This window comes from Mixophyes fleayi, chromosome 8 (genome assembly GCF_038048845.1).
Source record: "Mixophyes fleayi isolate aMixFle1 chromosome 8, aMixFle1.hap1, whole genome shotgun sequence".
NCBI lineage: Eukaryota > Metazoa > Chordata > Amphibia > Anura > Limnodynastidae > Mixophyes > Mixophyes fleayi.
In genome coordinates this window covers 30,851,044-30,869,692 of record NC_134409.1, presented here as the reverse complement: position 1 = coordinate 30,869,692, position 18,649 = coordinate 30,851,044, and the positions used below count along the sequence as shown (strand labels likewise).

General features: G+C 38.1%; 1 protein-coding gene across 1 annotated transcript; it reads right to left on the bottom strand.

The window, feature by feature from the left end:
- Positions 1–1,419: 1,419 nt before the first annotated feature.
- LOC142099130 (uncharacterized) lies at positions 1,420–17,381 on the bottom strand. Its single transcript, XM_075182292.1, has 3 exons — positions 17,167–17,381; positions 8,549–10,159; positions 1,420–6,492 (listed from the first exon to the last, which is right to left on the bottom strand). The coding sequence occupies exons 2-3, from the start codon at positions 9,858–9,860 to the stop codon at positions 5,747–5,749; spliced, it is 2,058 nt and encodes a 685-aa protein (XP_075038393.1). The 5' UTR covers positions 9,861–10,159; positions 17,167–17,381; the 3' UTR covers positions 1,420–5,746.
- Between the last annotated feature and the right edge of the window lie 1,268 nt (positions 17,382–18,649).

Sequence of the window (18,649 nt, the reverse complement as noted above, 5' to 3'; positions counted from 1 at the left end):
CACTGAGTAGTTTTACCCTGTAAAGGGGCTAACCACTTTTAGAAAAGCCCCTTTTCCACTGTTTACCAACAATTTCTGTTTTGATGGATTCCCAATAACAACCTATAAGACCACTGCCATTACCTAATTGCAGCCACAGGAGGATAAGCAGAGCATGGCTATGGCCATCCATATCATTTTGTGTACTAATTAATGTGTCAATTGAAAAGATTAGCTGTATCTCCTATCCAATCAGGCACCACATGCATGATTACACAATCACAGCCTGGAGCAGGCCTCCTCAATGTAAGCTCTGCTTCATTCTCATGTGTTGGAGGTTATAAGGATCATAAGGACTATGCTTGGGGGAGGATTTGGAAAGAGAATAGGTTTTCCAAAATGCACAAAGCATTTAAGTATTTGTTACTATGAATTTGAATGCATTAATTCCACTTCCAGGGTGGTGACAGGAAGGGTTTTAGGTTGAACTATAATATAAAATGATAGCCTAATTTTCTGGCACAGAAAAATAGAGGGGTGCCTAGTAATTCCTCCCTACCATGGAGACCCACAGACGTGGCTCTTTGATTTGAAAACCAACAGTCCAGTCCATTCCTCTGTAAGTTTTAAAGCTCAAGTACATAGGACAAGGCATACAATCATCATCACCATTTATTTATATAGCGCCACTGATTCCGCAGCGCTGTACAGAGAACTCATTCACATTAGTCACTGCTCCATTGGAGCTTACAGTCTAAATTTCCTAACATACACACAGAGACATAGAGAGAGAGACTAAGGTCAATCTTGATAGCAGCCAAATAACCTACCAGTATGTTTTTGGAGTGTGGGAAGAAACCGGAGCACCCAGAGGAAACCCATGCAAACACAGGGATATTGTAAGTTTGATTTTATGACACTGTTATTACCTCTGTGTGGGTTTAGATTTAGTTTGCAGTTGTTACGTTTTTTAACAATGTAAAAAATTTCAATAAAAAGATTTAAATCTTTAAAACAAGAAAAAATAAAGTGAATTCTGTGTGTGATCTTGTATTGGTCATGTTGCTGTTTTTGCAGCTCATACATTTGTTACAAAAAAGACTGCTTTTGGCTTTGATGGGAAAGTGGATTTTAACATTTTGTTTTTAAGTAAAGACCAGCGTTTGTGAAACATTTTTTTCAAGCGTTATGGAGTTTTTTTTGTATTGTGTGATGAATAGGACTGTTATAGACTGCTGTTCTAGAGTCAGTTATTGTTCTCTGTTAGCACTGAGGGCCACTGGTGGGGCAACTATGATAATGACCATTTAATAACTAGTCTAATTAATTACCACTTACAAAAGGTAGTTTCCAGTTTAAACCCAGCTCTGTTTCAATTTCCGCTCAATTTACTCTGATACACACTGTATAATACAGGGAATAATGATAATCATATCAAGAAAGATTGCAAAGTCTCATTTAATATAATATGTATTCTTATTAACAATAGGTATTTTCAATAACAATCTTTACACATATAAAAACACAGTGTAGCAAGCATAATATATTACATCAAATAGAATGCATTGCCAACTTCAACTGTTTTATCAATCTGAATATGTGCCTTCACTATGTGACAATATATATGTGTATCCCAGATTTAGTTACATTTGATGTGTTATTCAGAGAGTGAGTGTCTGTGTACAGCGTTTCTGCTAAAGAAAGTGACCACCAAAAGGGCGAATTCAGATTTGCCTTAAGAGATGTAAATTAGAAACTCCACTGTGGGCAGAGACCTACCTAGGCAAGGCTTCTGCGGGTCCTATTTCTAAACCAGACAAAATGAATTGCTAAAGGAGTGACTAACAGAAATTACTGGAGGGATTCTCTTTATCAAGGACCATATTCTGCTCTTGTGGTTTAGTTTTATACATAAGTAAATCTTTTCTCTCAATCATTCCAATATACTATTATGGTTATTTTTAATATTAATTCTGTGTCGTTTTTGTGGTGCAAAAACGTATTTTGAAGGGCCATGCCCTGTTCTGTGTTTAGGGATGGTGATTGGTGTTTACTGAGTCTTATTGTAGGTTGTAATATACCTTATGTTATTAACAATGTTAATGCATAGGTCAAGAAAGATGTTTTTATTTCTTTGTTTGTTTGAGCTGTGAACGCTAGCTTCAAGTTATTATTGTTAATATATCTGAACTCATGCAAACCTTCATGTGTACCCCTCCAAATAATAATTCAATTGTCAATATATCTGCACCAAATGACTAGGTCAATACTGTATGCATTGTTATGATAAATTTTGTAATTTTCACATAAATAGATATGCATAACATGGTGCAAACATTATACCCATGGCAGTTCCCCATATCTGGTAGTAAACTTGGTGATGAAGAATTTAATATTAATGCTACAAATTAGAACTTAAATCTGTGTATTTATGAATGATGTTCCTGTTTAAAGGAAGTATTGCATCTGTTTCCAATGTGATGTATGATTAATATTTAAGATCACAGGTGTTGAGTGACGATCTCTTACCAATGGATTTGGCTAAAAAAAACACTTACATTGTGTGCCTAAGCTAGCTAGTCTATTTTATGACTAGGGGCTGTAGAAAATGATCAATATACTCTGACAAATTTAAAGTGAGTGATTAGATGCCTGACAAAATTGGTCTTCCTGGAAGGGGGAGTAATTAGAATTGTACTTTTTTTGTTTGGTAATTGGTAAAAACTGAGATCCTAGGGCTTTCGATTGCCAAATAGTTTTATTCCTTCCTATGGAGGATCCCACTATGGTAAACATTATTCAGGTGACGTGTTTGTTAAGTTAGTTATCATATTCTTGTGTTGGGTCTGATATAAGAAACTAGCAGTAAATGGAGGTGTTAATAAATCACAGGAATTGTTGTAGTAAGAAAAGTATGGATTTTTCTGCAGTAATCAAGAGCAGACATGCAAAACCTAGGCTCTGAGGTAATACACGGATGAGTAATCTGTCACAAAATAAAACAGGAATAAATGCAATAGTATAATAGTCTTTGTTGCAATACTGATATATATACACAGTATTTGTTGTAATCCAGAACTGTAAACAGTGTCTCTGTGAAAACACTGGTGCAGATTTACATAATCTATGAGGCAAATACAAGAATATAAACAGTGTATCTGAAGAAATTCTGGTGCAGATATACACTATCTTTGAGGCAATGCAAGAATATAAACAATGTCTCTTAGGCAATGCTGGTGCAAATTAACACAGTAGTCCAGTATTCACTGTGAAACCCCACAAGAGCGCAAAAAATAATGACCACAGTCTGAGCCTGGGGATACTGAGTTGAGCTATATGAATAGTGTGCAGATGCAAAATCAGATAACAGGAGCCAGGAGATATTTATAAGCAAAGTCAGAAACCAGCCGACTTATAAGATGCAGATCCAGGAAAAAGGAGACAAATTAATGCAGTGCCAGGAACTACTGATGCAAGGTCAGGAGCATATAGAACACAGAATCGGGAGCCAGAAAGCTATCTTGTGTAAGCAATCACAGGTCAAGGTCAGGGGGAGAGAATTAATCCAAAAGACCGGTGTAAGAGTTGCAATGGTCGAAAGATTGTCAGAAAGAAGAAGATTCTTGAAGTGAGTGCCGGATAGGAAAGGGTTTATAAGGTGCAGTATTGCAATCAACACTCAGAACGGAACCTGAACGGCACAGCAGATCTGAGTGACCAGCAGAATGCTAGACAGATGAGTTGTGACTTTATGTATGTTTGGTACATGAGGGCAGTGTCTGTTGGGTCTTTGTAGTCTGTTTCATAGTTCTGTATATTCCTTTAAAAATGTGCCTTGTGGATTTTTTATTAATTCCCCTTCAATTGTGTTCAGGTTTATTTTTGGTAAGTGCTTGTAGGGTAGGGTAGTTTTCTATGTTAGCTAGAGGTTCTAATTTGACTTAAATGCTGTCTATTTCTACTCTGACGTTGCTGGTCATGCAATTAATTAACAATTATCTAAGCCAGCCCTGGACAATTAACTCCCAATTAAAACGGCAGATGCAACAATCGGATATGGCCACCACAAGACACAACACCTAAGACTTTACTGTGAGTACTATGTATTTACACTAATAAAATCTTGATAGCCACAACTTGCCATTATTCTCACTGGTACGGAAAATGTTAATGTGAGCACAGAGGATGCAACCACTACCACTTAGTGATGAAACAAAACATCTTCTCCTACATTATTATACAAAATATTGATTATTTTTTGCATAGAATCATTATCATTTTGTAAATGTAAAAATCATTAAAGAAACTCCCTTCCGTCAGTTACATAAACCATAGTAAAGCTTCCTGTACATATAACTTCTATTCTGATGTAGATACAAAAGAATATATAGACACAGTAGAAAGTGCTTATGTCAATCTGATAAAGCAAGAGCTCCCTCTTGTGCAGTTACTTGGCCTTACACCACTTAATGACAAAAAGCAATATATACCCTGTTACATGAATACTGTCATAAGCAATGGACTGCCAGGGAGGAATATTAAGACAAGGCAGAAAATTAATCAACAGTTCCTGCATCTCACATGTAGACATCATCATCTATTTATATAGTGCCACTAATCCCACAGCGCTGTACAGAGAACTCACTCACATCAGTCCTTGCCATATTGGAGTTCACAGTCTAAATTCCACTAACATACATACACACAGACCGAGAGAGACTAAGGTCAATTTAATAGCAGCCAATTAACCTACTATTATGTTTCTGGAGTGTGGGAGGAAACCAAAGCACCCGGAGGAAACCCACGCAAACACAGGGAGAACATACAAGCTCCGCACAGGTTGGGAATCGAACTCATAACCCCAGTGCTGTGAGGCAGAAGTGCTAACCACTAAGCCACCGTGCTGCCTCCAAACCCAAGTCAGACCAGACCAGTCCAGTCAACGGAAAAGCGTCTCTTACCAATGGGAGTAATCCTAGCTCGGGCTATCTCAGGCTCTCCAGCTGTTATGGAACTGGAGGGGTTAAGCATGTCCTGCCAGCACCTGCAGCTCCACAACTTGGAGACACTGGTTGCTTAATGCTGCATTTAGCATTGCTAGACATCAGTACACAAATCAAACTCATTCACTTAAGAGAATAAATTTTCGTTAATCACACTGAAATTAAATTACTTTGTATTGTATTTGTATGATATATGTAATTGCTAACTGTGTCCATTGAAAATAAAAAGTTTTTTAAAAAAATTACCGTTTACTTTAAAATGATTACAAAATTTACAAAAGTTATATTTAAAACATAATTCATTACATTCATTTTTATCTATGTCTTGATTGTTTTTTCTAAAGTCTTTTCCATCTCTAGTTAATTATGTAGTGTTTTAAAATGTGTCCTAAAAGCTCAGTTTCCTCTAATAGGTTATCCTTTAAAATAAAAAGCTGAAAACAGCATCACATTACTGCAACTGTATTGGCTGGTGATATTAAATGGTTCTTTTGATTAAATCTTGGTAGTGCAAATAAACTCATGATTTCTTGGGGAAAAAAAACTCCAAATTTTGTACATCTTAGGTTCCACTTTCATTGCTAGTTGACTATGTCATATCTCAGCTGCTTGAACACTCTGCAATATAAGGCATTTGACAGCTAGGCAAGGATTTTAGGTGAAGTTCTTTCTAAAAGTTAAGGCACATTTAGATGAATGGAAACTTGAAGGACTGTCCAACACTACCTATTATATTCTTTAGTCTGTCATGTTTATTCTTCTATCTAGATCAAAGGACAGCCGCCAGTCTCTATGTGTTCCACAGGCAGTACAGGGAGAACAAGGTGAGAAATGCGGCTCCACACCCCACTCAGTTTATCACTATCTATCTTGTGGTGCGATCTGATGCTGTCCGAGGTAGTGAATCGTTCCCATAGGAAATCTTTCACTTTCTCTTCCAGTTCTGTGAGCGACAAGTCTGTGTTGAGTGACTGTTCTTCCAAGAGTACTGTGAGCACCAGTGCCACGTTCTTGAATGCAGCATGCTCATGATCACAGTATTTGTAAAGGATGAGCAAGGAACTAGGGGGCAGGGTTTCTAAGCGGGAAAAGACTGCTGCCCGAATGTTAGACTCAAATCCTGAACTAAGATCATTATCTATCTGCAGTTTGGTGGTGATCCCATTCAATTCAGCCATAGAAGGTCCATGAACCTCGAATGAACGTGCATTGCGGGAGAGGGCATAGGTCTTTGCTAGATGATTACTAAAACAGCGTAGAGTTTGTTCCCCATCTTGGGCTGCCGTGAGGATGAACGTAGCAGGTTCAGGTGGATGGGACTTATTGAGATGCTTCTCTAACATTTTTCCACTTCTCAACCACAAATCTTCACTCTGACCAGGGAAATCAGCTTTGAGGGTTTTAAACTGATCATGGAAAATCTGTAGTATTGAGTTATTGGAATCTGAAGATTGTACGGGTCTTCTCAATATGTAGAAGATAAAAGTAGCCACAAGAAGTGCAATAAGACCTATGGATAGACAAAATAAATGTCAAAGTTGTATTGAATGTACAAACAAAAAAGTTAGTGCAACTCATCTGCACCAAAGAGAACAAAGCAAGTACCTAAATCTATCTATCTATATCCAAACAAAACACACATAATACGGAAACCAGAACCATAAGGAACCAGAAGTGAAGCAGCTAGATATACATAAGACTCTAAATAGTAAAATATATTAAAAAAATCCCCCCAAGTTATCAATTTTGTATAACATTGAATACAAATGGGATGTTAAAATTCTAACAGTAACTGTATTCTAAAGTTCTACATCAGCGTCATTGTGGTAATTGATAGAAAATGTAGTGATAGTAGTAATTGTTAATAAGTAAAATATGTTCTATAAACTTAATATATGTAGAAAATGTAATTTTGCAAGCATGACTGCCTTCCTAGGAAGCTCTATAAAAATGTCTACTTACAGCATTTGGATATAACGTATTTCATGCTGGACAGATTGTATTAGTATAAACTCTTCAGTTATTTCATGTATATTATGTAGTTTAGTAATGTACAGGTTTTGATATCAAGGTTAATGTTCAGGTTTTTTTTAAAATCTTTTTCTACAGCCATAAAATAAATATTAGTTCTGGGTGGAGTTAAGACAGGATAAAATACAAAAGTTGACTTACCTTTGCTGCGTTATTACCTTGACCTGGGGGTGGGATTTGGAGGGGGGGGGGGTGGGGGTGGTATATACAACACAGCTGTTGGTTTGAAAAAGGTTGACCTTAGCGAGACAAGGTAATCTTATGCGTGACCTTTAAAGCCCTCTGGGAGCCCACCAGATCATGGTTAAAGCTGGAGAGCAGGTAAGTAAAACTTTTCATGTTATCTTATCTAACTCCACCCAAAAATAAACACATTATTAGTTTTGGAAATAGCCTTTAAGGGAAAGTTTACTAATTTTGGGAACATTGTGGTGAATTCCTGACCTATTAACCCATTAGCTGTCATTTTAAAGACATTTTACCCTGGAAAGGAGTGTCTTGTGAAAATAAGGAAAGATATAGATCCATGAATCTAATCAAAATAAGCTCATGGCCTGCAAATGTGAAGATGGGATGATACAATATATAAAATACATAATTGTATAACTATACTCCTGTGTCACAACATTTATATCACAGGACTATTCCATTCCCGTGCTTACGAATGAGAGGAGATGGAATCCTAGTGAACAATCATGGATGACTTTCCCATAGCTCATTTGGTTTTACCAATAGTCAATCTATGCATACAATTTAATTAATGTTGCCCATTTTATACATGGAATACATTACTTAGAAATGACTCTGTATCATTACTTTCTTTATAATTCCTGTTTAACGATACCAAAGATAGTAAGGTGTGATCTGTTTTTTTGGTCTGTGGGATCTGATTTATAATATACCCAGATCCCTATGAATTCTCCACTACTTCTGGAAGTGGCAGGGTTCAATTTATGTAATTTCAAAAGTGTGCCAATTACATATGTGGGAGCAGAACTATTTAACAGATTTTAACAGAAATGAAACAGCCACCGACATTTATTTGTAAAATGATTATTTGTCATGTTCTACAACTATGGTCTTCACCATGAGCCCAGTCCTTCCTGTGTGATTTATTTATCCTACCTTTGTGGGAAGATCTGCCTGCACATCATCTACATTTTCTATTAACTCCTCTTGACACCTATATACCTCATTTCAGGGTCTTTTTTATTTGTTTACTGTTTGTACTGCAATTTTCCAAAATTTTAAGGTGCCACCTAATATGTCAGCGCTATATAAAACTTATGATTAATATGTATATTTAGTAGGACTTTTGTTTCTTTTTAAATGCTTTGAATCGTGTTTAAGTAGTATTCTTTATCTTATCCTTTTTTTATATACACAATTTATAACCCTAGTTCTCCATAGAACTATTTCTAATTAGTAAACTCTTTCTGCCTTTGTTTTGTGCTACTTTATCTCCAATTACTGGTGATTATCTATTTCTCACACTACATTACTAATTTCTAAGTATGTGAAGTATGGCATCTTACCTCTCATCATTGTAAAGTGCGTTTTTACATTTCCTTGGTCTTCAACATTAGGTATAGATCTTCCTAGGGCTTGTTTCACTTCATTGGTCTCTATCTTCCTTCCCGGGGCTCTGTGTCGAATCTCAAATACAACTGACTCATCTGGCGTCTCTGACGTTGGTCCCTCTGACAGTTCAGAACCCTGTACCACTGGCTCCTCTGACAGTTCAGAACCCTGTGTCACTGGCTCCTCTGACAGTTCAGAACCCTGTGTCACTGGCTCCTCTGACTGTTCAGAACCCTGTACCACTGGCTCCTCTGACAGTTCAGAACCCTGTGACACTGGCTCCTCTGACAGTTCAGAACCCTGTGTCACTGGCTCCTCTGGCTGTTCAGAACCCTGTGACACTGGCTCCTCTGACAGTTCAGAACCCTGTGTCACTGGCTCCTCTGGCTGTTCAGACTCAAGTACCGTTGACCCCCATGCACCAGATGCCTGTGTTATTTCATTAATTTGTTTGTCTACAACAAACTGGTCTGACAAGTCTAAATTTGACTTATCAATGGCAGTCTGTTTGGATGCCTCTGCTGCCTGCCCCTCTGACTGTTCACATCCCTGTGCTGCCTGCCCCTCTGACTGTTCACATCCCTGTGTTGTCTGTCCCTCTGACTGTTCATTACCCTGTGTTGATTGCCCCTCTGACTGTTCACATACCTGAGCTGCCTGTCCCTCTGTCCATTCAGACACATGTGGTGTCGATCCCCCTGTACCAGACACCAGTGTTGTTATGTCGCCAGTTGGTTTGTCTACAGCAGTTAGTTCTAATAAATCTGAAAATGGCTTTTTAACGGCAAACTGTTTAGAGGCCGGTGTCGCCAGTTCCCCTGATTGTTCAGTTGCTCCTGTCACTGACCCCTCTGTCAGTGCAGATTCCTGTTCTGCCGGCTCCTCCGGCTTTTCAATGGCAGACTGTTCTGATTTAGCAGTACTTTGGTTATCTGCGTAGTACTGTTTTCCAGGAGAGATACTCATTTGTTTTGGGACTTTGGTAAGTTGTCCTGACATTGGTTCTGTGAGAACAGTTATATTATCACTGATTTCTTGATTTCCATCCAGTGATGAGTCTAGAGTCTTGCCTTCTGGAGCATTTGGTAATAAAAGATCATCTTGGTGTAACTTATTCAATGTTATATGATCGTGTGAAAGCTGAGTAACCTCTAAGTTTTTCTTTGCTGAATTAGTTGATTGTTTATTCAGAGGTTCATTACCAGGTAATGCTGAATTTGGACCATTTTGGCCCTTTTCTTCATGGACTGATTTTGCTGCATCCATGATTTGTATTGATGACTCTTTATTTAATGGATACTTTATAGATTGTAAGCTTGTGAGCGGGGCTTTCTTACCTCTCTGTCTGTATTACCCAGTGTTGTTTTATTACTGTGTGTGTTCCCAGTTGTAAAGCAATAAGGAATTTGCTGGTGCTTTATAAATAAATGTTGATGATAAGATTGCTTATTTGTACTCCACGTTTTCTAGGCAATACCAGAAATGTTTATAATCCAGACGTGATGAAAACTCTGTCCACTCATTGTGATCCTACTTTGCATTATAGTTGTCCATTTATGAATCTCCTATAAGGAATAAAAAGTATAATGTAAAGCAATAGCTAGTTACTAGCCTTCATGGTACAGTCTAATCTCATATATAGCTATTTCTAGAGTTCAAATCAAACTATTCCCTATATAGGACCAATAACAATTTTTAAGAATTTCACTTATCGAATAATCACATATACGAGCAGACTTTATTTTTTCAAGGTGATGTGAGACACCTGAAATGTCGAAAATTTGACAAGTCCCTTCCATGCCAAATTGTTTCGCTTATCTCTAGACATTACAATAAAAAGTATCCACCTAAATATTATAAACCAAGTGTTGTGTATGTCATAAAGGTATATTTTTTTTCTGAATGCTATTTGAGACATGGTAAAGCACTAGAAAATGGTATACTGGTCAATAATTTGTTTGCTGTATAAAAAAATACAAAGAAAAATACAATTAAGAAAATATCTTTAAAAATAAATTAAAAAAGGTAAATGTCCAACTGCTTTTGTTGGCCATAGCATGTGTTTGTTTATTGAACATAAAACTTTCTGTCAACTCTGCAGTGTTGCAAAGTAAGATTTGCAAATTACAAATCGCACACACAATCTCACATATAAACAGTACATACAAGGTTGACCAACGAGGTGCAGACATGAGACAGAGGGTAAAGTGGAAAAGGGCCCTGCTTGTGAGATCTTATAGTCTCAGCCTCCCCTTCTCCTATTAGAAATACTATGATATAACAACTGTATAATAAATATTAAAAGATTCAGTCAATAAATATAATAATCAGCACAGATCAGAATCTGGAATGGATGGATGAGTTAACAGTAACAGTAACATCTGTCTCTCTTGCTGGTTCTTGAAGTGTAAAAGGCGTTTGATCGTATTGTGAGGCCATTTATGTTCCGCACCTTAACGCAAATGGGTTTCTTGGCCAAATTTTTATCAGCAATAACTGTCTGACTCCTAAAATTAATGTGATACACAGGCTTCTTTATTACATACGTTACATGTTTGGGTTCCTCTTAGCACCTTTAAATTTCTTCAAAAGTATTCCTTGCACTCAGCATAGTTCAGAGGCAACCATATGAGGGGGGCTGGGTGTCCAGAACTTTACATATATTATCTAGTTGTTCAATGGGTGGCTGGGCATTTTTTAAATGAATTAGAAAAAGCTCACATTTTCCCCCAGTGTCCTGAGCAGGAAGAATACTCTATTCAGACACTTCTACTAGTCTGAGGCATAAGACCCCTTTTTACATCTATCTGGACGTTCCTCTGAAGTTCTTTCTCATCCCACCCCTCATTCCTTTGGCCTCCCAACAACTAAATAAACTAATCAGGCATCATGGCTGCCACTTGTCAGCATGCAGCTGGCTGGAAGTCCTTGTCGGCCCCCTCTGAACAAGCGGTACCCAATTCCCACAAGAGTAAATTTGGATAGTTGATTTAAATACCATTTCTTTTGCATTTAAAAATACTGTATTTCCCCATGTATAAGACGCACCTTTTTACCCCAAATTTGGGGTCTAAAAAAAAGGTTTGTCTTATACACTGCAAGCGCTACTTACCTGATTGAAGAAGTCGGCATCTGGTGTGAGGAGTCCCCGCTAATCAGCTCCAGCAGCTCCAGCGTGTCCACCGTTACTTTGCAAAAGGACCTTCAGGTCCTGCAGGCGCATCCCACAGTCTCGGCGCTGTCAGTCACGTGACTGACAGTTCCGATGATCGCCGCTGCAGATTCCTCTGTGTTTCCCTGACAAAAGCTGCACAGTCTTGTTGACATTAGACAAGTCACGTAGACACGCTTGGGGCATGTCTACGTGACTTGTCTCTTGTCAGCAAGACTGTGCAGTAGCGCTCATAGCCTCATTTTGGTCTGAATGTGTAAGATGCTCTAGTGAATCTCAACAAATTACAAGCTCCAGTGTGCTCTGTGACAATTGTAGGCTCCTCCAGTGTACTTTATGTAATACATCTTTTTTTTCATTTTGGGCCTCAAAATGAAGGTGCGTTTTATACATGTTTACGTCTTACACATGGGGAAATACGGTATGTATGCATTGTCAATATCACTTTAAAATATTTTCTATACTTTATGATGTATGTATTTATTTGTTTACTACGGATATTTATATGCTAAGTGTGTTCAACATTCCATGAACAAAATAACATACTTAAAAACAAAAAAAACTAAAGAAAACTTCCTGTCAATAAGCCTACTGGGCATACTAGATTATAGTTGCCTAATTTCCGGGATTTTGGCCATTCATTAGTTGAGTGGCGGGGGAGGTGCTTAGGTTGTGATCCTCAAGGCCCCGCCCCCTTCCATAATAGGCCAGAAATCAATATGCCCATTTAGGGGTGGGGCTAAGTGACGCGATTCACTGAGCCCCCCCACACGCCCACCTCACCCCAGATCTCCTGGATTCAATCTTGTCAAAGTTGGCAAGTATGGACTAGATGGGCCAAGTGGTTCTTATCTGCCATCAAATACTATGTTTCTATGTTACTGAACACACTACAGGACATATTTCTGAGTTTAAAATAACCTTGTTAGGGTAATTTTACCTCTCCTTTATCAAGTCCCTTCAGATATCAGTGAGATAAGATGCTGGTTAACCAGGAGATCAGTAATCAAGACACAGACAAGCCAATGTCAAGATAGAACTGAGCTGTGCTCATTTATTAGTGGGCTACATTTATACATGAAAAAGCGTTTGATCTGGTTATAGGATAGAAACACATGATTGATATTTTGCAGAGTAAATATAAATCTTATGACAGAGCTAGTTAGTTCTCTTCATGTCACTTTTATGGGTTCTTATCAACTTTCACTGGAGCCAGTACTCCCAATGTCGTCATCCATTATCCCATGTCCTAGGCCTCCATCCGGGGTCTTTGAGATAGTTCAAGTCTGGAGCTGGTGATGGTGATTACGCTGAATGTATTTTTAAGGCAAATACCAACATTATTACCATTATCGCTGAGGACCCTAGAAATCCTTTCACAGCCTATAACAGGACAATGCAAGGTGTGAAAAAATGTAACTTTTCTGGTTTGCAAACTTGTACATTCACATTCGTGAGTGGCAGAAGGTGTCTTTATTTTGGATCAACTTATGTTATGGGAGTAGTATGCTCCACCTACGTTAAATGCAGATCACCACTTTTGACAGCGACATTGCCCAGGAGAAGTTTGAAAGAGGGAGACCTTTCAGGTCATAAGGTTGGTCCAAAGCCACCAATCACATGCCACTTTTTGCAGCTCACAGCTGGACACTGTTCTCTCTGGAACACACCTTTTCATTCATGTTTTACTTAAAATGAACCAATGATTATCTCACAAGTGTATATTAAGGGATACTCCTGCTGGGGATATCAGCTGGGTATATAGAGCAGACATTTACATGTCTATGGCCATAAACCTAACTTGCCATGGGATGTCAGTCTCACAATAGTAATATGTCACACAGTGTCCTCCAATATTGCAGAAATGAATGGAACAGACTGGTAAAGCACCAAGAGTCCTCTTATTATCAGCATAGCAAGGTACTATGAACAGTGACAACTGCAAACTACTGATAACATTCTAATGAGTCATTTTAATGAGTGTATTAATATCGTTGTCAAGAGTACAACAAACTGATTGGCATGTGAAAGGGCACAGTAATATTGAGTATTCATTAAAACTCACAGGCAAGTAAAACTCAAATTATATACTCACACCCCTTTTAGTCTTGCCCTAGTTTTATGGAGAGTAAAGATGAGTTAATAATACTGGCAATGGTGGACTAATTATGTAGGAATCAGTAGACAGATAAATGAACAATTGTACCCATTCTAAGCTGCACAAATAAACAAAACTGTTAAGTACCAGTAGTAAAACTCTCAGTCATTTGGTGCTAAAAACATGATTACTGGGATTTAGCAACAATAAAGATCTTGGGCCTGATTCATTAAGGATCTTAACTTAAGAAACTTCTTATTTAAGTCTCCTGGATAAAACCATGTTACAATGCAAGGGGTGCAAATTAGTATTCTGTTTTGCACATAAGTTAAATACTGTCTGTTTTTTCATGCAGCACACAAATATCAACTTTAAACTTCAGTGTACAAATAAGCTATCAAGTATTTGTGTGCTACATGAAAAAACAGTCGGTATTTAACTTATGTGCAAAACAGAATACTAATTTGCACCCCTTGCATTGTAACGTGGTTTGGTTGGGGAGACTTAAATAAGAAGTTTCTTAAGTTGAGTTCCTAATGATCCAGGCCCCTTGATATATTTGCCCCAATGATAGATTTACTATATTTATGAGCAGTTAGACACTGTTACATTGCACCCACACAAAAAAAGATAAATATTATTGTGAGTCCTACTTCTACCTGCTAAATATTAACATCCCTTGTCTGTATATAAGAGATTAGGAGAGTCCAAGATGCACCTCAGAAATACATCTAAGGTTGACACGACACCTGCACATTGGGACACTCAGCCTGACAACGTGTTAGAGGTGGAATTCGTTAGGCTATAATAGGTTATACAAAGTTACAAGTTCTGCTTCTGTTGTAATCATATTCCTATGTCACATACATATGTATCTACAGAATCACATCCACAGTTTGTCCATTTTTTATATACCCTTACCCTACATACATGACCCACCTCTATCTTTTTCTCCATCTACGTGACCCTTGTCCTTTCATAACGTGAAAGCTCACAATAGTACAAGCACATCTCTGCTGGACTGTATGTTACTATGTGTCTTCTAGTAAATCCGCTTAGAGCAGTGTTTCTCAACTCCAGTTCTCAGGACCCCCTAGCAGTACATGTTTTCCATATCGCCTTGCTGGAGCACAGGTGTATTCATTACTGACTGACACAGTGTAGCAGGTGGTATAATTATTTCACTGGTCACCTGGAAATCTTGCACTGTTAGTGGATCCTGAGGACTGGAGTTGAGAAACAATGGCTTAGAGTGTAAGTATTTTGGACATAATGCCCCCCCCCCCCCCCCTCCTAAATTGTATTTATACACACTTATCTCCTTGCCTGTGTCTTGTCTTGTAACAAGCTGTTTCAACACAGTTGTTATCTGAAGCCCGCAGGCCTAGAGTAAAGTGCTATAAAGATAATACAATACAAGTAACTTGCTACAAATTATGATTCACACACCTAAAGAAACACAGTAGGGTTAATCGGATAATGTCTTGATGACCATTGATGCTGTGCTGGAGAAAATATATGTGCTTATAAGATCCATTCAGTGCAAGGATCCCTTGCCAGATGATTGAGTGTTTTAGACCCAGGCCTGGCGCTATCATTAGGCTGCTTTAGGAAGCTGCCTAGGGCACCACCTCCACCCAGAAATAAGAAAATTCTCCGGGTTAAGAGCTATGCACAGAGTGAATGGCGCTCATGAGTGAAGGAGCGCAGTGTCATGGAGTACACAGCCCCTACCACTCCCCAGCTGGCTGCTAACTCTGACAGACAGCTGTATAACCTCCAGCCTGCAGGGTGCGCTGTGGGACAAAAAGCCCACAGGAGGGGTACTGACATGTGATCAAATCCCCTCTATTACAGGAAGGACAAAGCAGCAACAGGTATATTTGGGATGGAGGGAGGAATTAATATTCTTGGTGGGAAGTTGATGCTGAAGGGTTTAGGCATAATGAGGGAGTTAATTATCAGGGTGAGAGGATTAATGATCTTAATGGGGTGCTTTTGAAGAGGCTGAGGTAGCAAATAATTAAGGGTGTTAATGAATATTAATGGGATTATTTAATGATGTTGGTGGAATTAATTATGGGACTGAGGGAGTTAATGATTATAAAAGGGTCAATGATGATGAAGGGGTTGTTATGAAAAGGCTAAATAATTATTAGGGGCTCATTAATTATGCAGGGGATGGTGTGAGTTAATGCTTATAAATGGGTTAATTTGTACTTTGGAGTTAATTAATGAAGTTAACATTAATAACGAGGTTATTTTGATGACGAGAGATTTAATGATTTTGAGGAGGTTAATGACAAGATGAGGGGATTGATTGATGAGAGGGTTAAGGCTTATTACAAGGGGGTTAATAATAATGAGAGGTCAGGTGAAGACCTCTGCTACAGTAGCTGTTCTAAAATCTTATGCGCGATTTGGGGAAGCTGTAACACCTGACAGTAGTATTTTAAAGTGATAGATACATTATTAGATGTATAAATAAATCTTACATACAAGACTGCAAGTATAGATTACAGCATGGTGGCACAGTAGTTAGCATTGATGCATTACAGCACTGGGGTTAGAAGTTCGATTCCGAGCAAGGCCCTAGTTTGTATGGTCTCTCCATACTTGTGTGGGTTTCCTCTGGATACTCTTCCCCCTGTCCAAAAACATACTTGCAGGTCAATTCCATTTCTTAGGAAATGTATCCTGTGTGGTAGGGAATTTAAATTGTAAACTTCAGGACTCAGGGACTGATGTGAACTACTATATAGTCTCATTTATGGGACTGCTAAATCAGATAGGCACTTCGTTACCAGGCTGATACTGCTTTTACTCCCATATTTAAGGAATTTTACATGTCAATTTTCATCAGTCTTCTAATGTAATGCAATTTTTGAAAGCAAAAGAGCTCATTTACATATGTGCTGAGCAAATGGGTAGAATGCAGGAAAACTAACATGCGCTCTAACATGTTTTTAATGTGTTTTCCATATGCAGCTAATGCAATGGCCTTTTGCCAATAAAATCCATTGCACTGGTAGAATGCATTAATGTGTGAGAAATCAGTCCTGCCATATCAATTAGAAAACATAAGAAACCATTCACTGTATTTTTAATGTGGTTTTCAGATTTGAATTAATGGCTGACAAGTGTATTAACAGCAACAAGGTAGCTATGAACAAGCCCTAAATAATTTTCCATACAGACGTTAGTCAGTCCCTTCATGTTTAGGAGGGGTGATTTCATCTCCACTGAGAAAAGGGTTAAAATATTCATAATAATAATAATAATGGTGACAGACTGACACATACCTTTGAGTTACAGGAACTTGCAAACTTCCCCTCTCTGCAGTAATCCCAGTTGTCAAAGGATGTACAGAGCAAGTTCTTCAAATTCGTCCGATATTGAAACTGATTTTCTATGAATATGTATTTGTCTGTAAAGTTGCCTGTTCACCCTCTGCCACAGAGAGAGAAACGAAAGTGAGCAACAGAAAAACTTGTGTCAGGAGGACTCAGAAGGGAGTTCCCTGACCTTTGCTGTGACTAAAGGGAAGGGGAGGAAATACTGCAGCACAGCATTGAGGGAGATGTAGTTCAATAACTGTACAAGCAGATGTATGTGTTAGAGGTGCCAAAAGATGGGTATACAAACGTGTGATAAAATGTCACATTTCCTCCTTTTCAAGCATTCTTTTTTTATTGTTTATACTTGTAATTTAAAGATCATTAGTATACTAAGCAATCTCAATTTCTACAGAACATTGTTTTGCTCCAATTAACCCTTCACCGACATATATATATATATATATATATATATATATATATATATATACAAGTTAACCCGTGCATGATACTCATGCATTCTAGTCAAATTAAGCTACTTAAGGTGTTAAAAAGGTTCTTGTCATGCATTTGGGCCTAGCCCAGGCCTTCTCAGGGAAAGAGCGTTACTTTCCGATGCAAGCGCCCTTTTTTAACGTGGTTTTGTCCACATGTCACCACCTCATCATTCTTCTCCATCAGCTCATCCTTCATCTTCATCGTCACATCCTTCATCAAGCTACTTAAGGTCTTAAAAACTCCCCACTGTCACCCCCGGCAACCACCAACCACTCCCAACTGTCACTTCTCCTTCAAGAAATATATAGGTCAGTGTATAACTCTGCCCAGCAGGTGGCGCTGCAGCTTGTTTTTTTTTTCTTCCACACACGCCACTAGGCATTTATATAGTAGAGATATATATATATATATATATATATATATAAGTCATGGGTTTGAGATAATGGTTTATTCTGTAATTTCACCTAAAATATACTAAATTACATTTAGAAATTACCCATATCTTTGCCAACACTTTTGCTGGCACTGCCCCACCTCCTCATTAAGAGGTCCAAGTATGACCAGTCGCAGATTGCTCACGGTCATTTTCATTTCTTATCAAAATGATAAGATTTGAATTAACTTGACAATTTATTAAAATTGATTAGCTGGGAAAGCAGCTTCAACAGGAGCCTGTCCCAGCAAATAATTACTTACAGCTTCCTATGGGTAGACAGAATTTGTTGCAGTTCTCTATTCATAAATAACCTTGGGCCTGATTCATTAATGATCTTAAATGAAGAAGTATCTTATTTCAGTATCCTGGACAAAACCATGTTACAATGCAAGGGGTGCAAACTAGTTTTCTGGTCTGCACATAAGTTAAATACTGACTGTTTTTCATGTAGGACACATATACTTGATAGCTTATTTGTACACTGAAATTTAAAGTTGATATTTGTGTGCTACATGA

Coding starts and splice junctions, on each gene's coding strand:
- LOC142099130 (XM_075182292.1), bottom strand. CDS start 9,860: ATGGATGCAGCAAAATCAGTCCATGAAGAAAAGGGCCAAAATGGTCCA. Junction 6,493..8,548: donor GCACTTTACAATGATGAGAG/GTAAGATGCCAT, acceptor GTCTATCCATAG/GTCTTATTGCACTTCTTGTG.